Source organism: Myotis myotis, unplaced genomic scaffold (assembly GCF_014108235.1).
Source record: "Myotis myotis isolate mMyoMyo1 unplaced genomic scaffold, mMyoMyo1.p scaffold_m19_p_10, whole genome shotgun sequence".
NCBI classification, from domain to species: domain Eukaryota; kingdom Metazoa; phylum Chordata; class Mammalia; order Chiroptera; family Vespertilionidae; genus Myotis; species Myotis myotis.
The window spans coordinates 47150158-47156157 of NW_023416314.1; the positions used below are offsets into that span (position 1 = coordinate 47150158).

The following is a 6000-nucleotide window of genomic DNA, read 5'->3' on the forward strand; positions in this document are numbered from 1 at the left end:
TCCATCTTTTGAAGTCTCCATTCAGACAGTATCTGGAGGTGGGGCCATAATGATGGTATTTGGAAGTGACTAGGTCATGATGACAGTGCCCTCATGAATGGGATCAGTGCCCTTCGAGACCCTAGAGAGCTTTCTTGACCCTTCCACCATGTGACAACATGGTAAAAAGAGGGCCATCTATGAGTCAGGAAGCAGGCCCTCACGAGACCCTGAATCTGCCTGTGCCTTGACCTGGGACTTCCCAGATTCCAGAGAAATAAATGTTGTTTAAGCCACTCAGTCTATGGTAATTTGTTATAGCAGTCCAAATGGACTAAGGTATTATTTTTAGTCATCATTATACATGACATCTTCAGAGCTTTTGATACTTACTCATCATTTCCTCTTCTTCAAAATTCTCTACACCTAGGGTTTCCATGATACCACACTACCTCGATTCTCTTGCATTTCCACTGACCACTCCTATTCAGTTTCCTGACGGCTATTGCTCTAGCTACCTCTTAAATATTGAATTTTCTCTGGGTTCAATTCTTAGAGCACTCTTCTTTTCACTTTATACACATTTCCTGAACAATCTCATTTGTTCCTTTATATTTGAAAATCAGCTGGCTATAAGTAATTGCAACTTAAATCTCTAATCTTGACTTCTCGCCTCACCTCCACCCATATACCTAAACACCTCTCTACCTTGATTATAGGCAGGTACCTTTAATTCAACATATCCAAAGCTAAGCTCAGCAGCCTTCCTTCACCCAAATTCATTTCTTCTCTTAAATTCCCTATTTGCATTCACAGGCTCATCTCCCACCCAATTACCCAGGCTAGGACTTTTGTTACCCTCAATTATTCCTTCCGTTTTACAGCTCACCTCCATTCATTACTAAATTTGATAATTTCAGTTTTCCAGTTCTAGAATCCATACCTCCCTTTCCATTTCCACTGTAAATCTCCCGAGTTTTCTCACATTTGTCTTTCTCACTCCAGGGCATCGCCATCTGAACCACATTTCTATGTTGTTTCCTGCTTTTCAAGAACCCCTACTTCTCAACAGGCCTCACTGCCTACAGAGGCAAGGCTAACTTTGATAGTCTGATATACAGAACTTTTCCCAATCTTATCCCAACCCACTCCAATATCCGAGCGTACCTAAATTCTCATCTACACTATACTTCTTTACATCCCTGGAACAAGACATTCACACATTTATGTGTTTTTCTCTCTGCCTGTAATCTCCTCTACCCTCCTTTCCACAGGGCAATGTGCACTCATCCTACATAACTTGGTTTAAACACCGCCTCTCATAAGAAGTCTTCTTTTTCCCTCAGCAAAGTGGGTCCATCTTCTTCTTTATCATTAGTTATTTCAAGGCTGTCTCCATTAATGACTTAGGAACAGAGTCTTACTCTTTACTCATTTATTTTTGTTCTAGCATCAGCACAATGCCTGGAAAGCAATAAATACTTGTCAAAGCAATGAATTCCAAATGGTTCTTTAACAGTTGGCAACAAATAGCAACCAAGAAATCCCAACTACTTCAATACAAAATGGGGGAGAGGGAGGAAACCCAGGCTGACTGTAAATTACAATAGTTCAATAATAACCAATTATTTTTAAAAATATTTCAAACTATGGTATTTCAGGTATTGTCCATAAATTTACCTTTTTGTTTATCTCACTGAGATAGTTTAAATAAAACTAATGAAATATCTAAGAAATATTTCAAATGCTTTCTCTACTATACATAAGCAGGTTGATATGAAAATATAAGAACCTCAGATGATTATGATATTTGACTAAGTTAAATACCATCTAGATTAATGGGCTGCAAAAGTAAACAAAAAAGGAAAAAGGAAAGTCTTATCAAGGACTTAACCCATGTGGTCATTATCAATTTTTCTTGGACAAATTTCAGTAAAAGAAAGGGAAAAAAAAGATAGCTGGATAAATAACTTAACCTATTAGAAACAAATGATATCTCCTAATTATTGTGCCCCTGTACAAATGCAAAATCAGGAAAATGAAGTCCTGATTTCAAATTATCAAAATTGTCATCCTATGTACCAAAAAGTTGCCGGTTTGATTCCCAGTCAGCGCACATACTGATCAATGTTTCTCTCTCACATCAATGTTTCTCTCTCTCTCTCAATCTCTCTCTTTCCCTTCCTCTCTCTAAGTATGTCCTCAGGTAAGGATTAAAAAAATAAAATTAAACTGTTATAAAAAATCAGTGGTTTTCAAGCTATATTCTCAGCATGAGAATATAATGTTCTCAGCATGAGAGTAGTATAAATACAGTAGTATTATAAGAGCACAAAACTGGAAACAAGTTAAATACACAGAAATATTAAACAAATAATATATTAAAGATAACAGAAGCTGGATTTTTCACTGACAGAGAAGAATGTTACAAATATGAAAAAGAATAAAAGTAGAATGGGTCCTGGAATGTTGAATTGAAATCGGAGGTATTGGTGTGAACTCATTGCTTTCAATACATAAGCAAAATATATAGGTGTGAATGTGCATGTGAGTATGTATACATACATATATTTCCCAGCTCCGTCCACTGGGACAGAGTAACAACCCAACAATAACAACCCAACAACAAAAACCACACTGGCACTGAGATCTTAGCTTCTAAATGTCATTCTCTACTAAAAGGACCCAGGGTTTCCTAGAGAAATAAGTGGATGATTCCAGGATTAAGGCAAGGTCAATACAAGATAAGCCCAGAACATACTCCTGTGCCAAAAAGTAAAGACACTCTCAAAGAATGATGGGCCATGTCCTAACAACACAGTAGCCAGCTTGAATGGGCTCTCACTGGCTAGATGGGAAACAATTTGAACCTCCAAAGAAATAGTAACAGAATATTATCCACTAAAAACACAAAAAACCACCAGCCATACAGATATAATGAAATACCTTAAAAGTTTGATGAGGAACAAGACATTTACATAGTTTCCAAGTAACCCTCACAAAAACTGTTTCCTACATATTAACTTTATAGTGGAGAACCCTCGCAGGCATTGCTTTATATCAAGTAATCAAAGTGAAATTGCACACCAACTAACAGGATGCGATGTGCATCCCTTCTATGATATTCCTGCCCAAGTACATAACCTGGATGTGTCTAACCATAACAGAACAGATAATCCCAAACTGAGGGATTATCTGTTCTACAGATAACTACAAAATAACTGCCCTGTAAACTTCGTAAATTTCAAGATTATGAAAGTCAAAAGCTGAAGGCGTTGTGCCAGATTAAAGACTGAAGAAACATAACAAATAAATGCCACACATAATCAAATTGGACCCTTCGGCCAGTGATGGCACAGTCAGCAAACAAAACTTAACCCTTTGCGGTCGTATTAAATTTGGACATGGGTGTCGTACTGGTCGGAATTAATTTCCATTGAAAGAGCAGTGATACATAACATGCAAGATTATGAAGGATAAACAAGATTTATTAATTCTTTTTTGGAACTATGTCACTACTAGTAGAATCACTATAAACGTTATCACTTTCGAAGTCAGAGTCAGTATTCAAGGTGCCAAAATAAAACTCTTCATCGTTACTTTCAGATTCGCAGTACACTTCTTTCGGTAACTTTCTTTTTGCCATTTTGGAGTATTATTTTGAAATATCTTAACAAGCGAGAATGTCTAATTACAGTTAAACGTAACTTGTAAAGCTTTATTTGAAATTCTGCGAAGTATCTCCGAAGCTTGTCGATTTCTTCCCTCTCAAAAGGCGACTGACTCGCCACGGTGTTTTGCATGGCGAGTGTGGAACGACCACGTTTGTTTATATTGAGTTTCGATATCTCCAATTTGTCAGGGCAATGTTTTGGTTCGTGACAAGGTCGCTTAGACACTTAAGAGCTTTCAGAGAAATTATGAACTGATACATGAATGAACAGAGTTAAGATTCGTACGGTTCCTTGCTGTGGTGGCTGAAAGCAGACATATGATGGGAAGGGTAAACAAGCTTTGGTGGCTGAGAGTAGACAAATGACCGCAAAGGGTTAAACCACTTGGAGAACTGGGTGGAGTACTATATTGGTGTCAATTTCCTGATTTTGATGAGTGTATTGTGACTTTGTAGAAGAATATGCTTGTTTGTAGAAAATACACACTTAAGCATTCTGGGGTGATAGGACATCAACAAGGTCAGCAGCTCCAGGGGGAAAATTCTTTGCACCATACTTGCAAGTTTTCTGCAAGTTTGTGATCGTTCCCAATTTTTTTTTAAAGTGAGAAAAGAACAATGTCGCTAAAAATGAAATTACGTTAAAAAACCAACTGTGATTCTCCATAATGTTGATCTTCCTAAGAAAGAGACACCAGACTATGCAAAATTACTAGGAAATAATACATACAATTTTGGATCCAGAAGACACTTTAAACATAGCCCAACCCCTTTTCTGAACAGTTGACCTCAATCAAGTCATGAGCAGGTGAAAGGTTAAAGAATATCAAGGGTTCCCACTAAAGGTTACTAGGAGAGGAACTGTGAAAGGAACAGTGGACTAAGAGTGGGCGGAACAATGGTATTTTGACGCTACAAATAACTGTAGCCATCAGCAAAACACAGTCTCAACTTTATTTCCCTCTGGAAAATAAAGGGACTGTCTAGTTGACATCTACATAACATCCCTTGCAAATGTGCAACCAGATTCACCCGGAAAGAGTTGTGTTTCCCCAGATCAAGGTATTATTCCAGGATGCTTAGCGATACAGGGGTGCAGAGGGATTCCAACACAACATACAGGTGCATGTACCCTGACTCCTAAGCAGCAGAACTTCATCAATTACGTTAAAATGCCATACGTCTGCCAAACTATTCCTTACGAATAAAACTTTGAGACGAGTGGGAAAGGCTCCTAGGATCACCTTCAAGCGATCTACTGAAAAGACAGGGCTCAGAATCACTCTCAAATGACGGGTCACACGTGTCCTGAAGCAGCAGGGCCCGATTCCTAGAAGTGTCCGCAAGCGCAAGGATCCCTCCTCTCCCTTCCCCGGGAGGCCCGCGAGTGCACGGGGCGGGGACCCGCGCGCTCCCCGGGAGCCGGGGGCGCGGAGCACGGGACTGTCGGCACTTCCTCTCGGCGAGGACGGCCCCCCGCGTCACCGGTTACTCACTCAGGACGCAGGGCAGGAGCGGGTCCCGGAGGCACTGGGCGCAGTGGGCGCCCGCCCTCCCAGCCCTGCGGTCCGGGCCCCATCCCGCCCGCGCCCGGGCGCTGCCCTGGGTCCTCGGTCCCCGCCTGAGCGAGGATCCCGGCGCGAGGATCGCCCCCGGCCCGGCCCGCCCCGCCCCGGGGCCAGAGGGACGCGGCCTCCGCCCCTCCCCCGCCCTCGTGCCGGTCGCACACGCCCACCGCGAGGCTCCGCGGGGCCGGGAAGGCCGGACGCCGACCCCCCTCCGACGCGGCCCGCCGGGCCCTTCCCGCCTCCCTCCCCGCCGCGCCGCCCGGCCCCGCGCCGCCCACTGGCCCGCAGCCGGGGGGCGGGGGCGCCGCCCACCCCCAGCCTCACCTGGCTTCTCGTGGTCGTAGCCGACGACGATGAAGTAATCGGCCAGCCGCGCCATGGCCGCCGCCGCCGCGCCCGAGAAGCGGGTGCCCGTCGCCGCCCTCGCCGCCGCCGCCCACCGTGCCCGGGAGGGCTCAGCATTTTCCCTGCGGCGGCAGCGGCGGCAGCGGCGACACTTCAGCCATGTTTGACACCCGAGGCCCGCTCTGCGCCTGCGCCGCGCCCGCGCCGCGCCGCCCCCTCCCCCACCCGCCGGCCCGGGCCCGGCCGGAGCCCACCCCCACCCTCCGCGGGCGGCCGCTCCCCGGGCGCGGCGAGCGCTCAGCCCCAGGTACGCCCGCCACGTGCGGCCACCGCCGCAGCGCGAGGCGGTTCGCTTTGCAGAACTGGCTGCCCCCGGGTGGCTCGCCCCCGCCTCCCCTCCTCGATTTTTCCTAGAGCGGGGTGTCCTTCCTTCCG

General features: G+C 45.1%; 1 protein-coding gene across 9 annotated transcripts in view; it reads right to left on the reverse strand.

The window, feature by feature from the left end:
• Positions 1–5767, reverse strand: part of SBF2 (SET binding factor 2) — a 357871-nt gene extending 352104 nt beyond the window's left edge. For 8 of the 9 annotated variants that reach the window (XM_036325356.1, XM_036325358.1, XM_036325355.1 and 5 more), the window contains exon 1: positions 5545–5766. In XM_036325356.1, the coding sequence (XP_036181249.1) occupies positions 5545–5599 (55 nt within the window). In that variant the 5' untranslated portion in view covers positions 5600–5766. Of the gene's footprint in view, positions 1–5544 lie in introns of all 9 variants that reach the window. The other variant, XM_036325360.1, reaches the window with a different exon arrangement.
• Between the last annotated feature and the right edge of the window lie 233 nt (positions 5768–6000).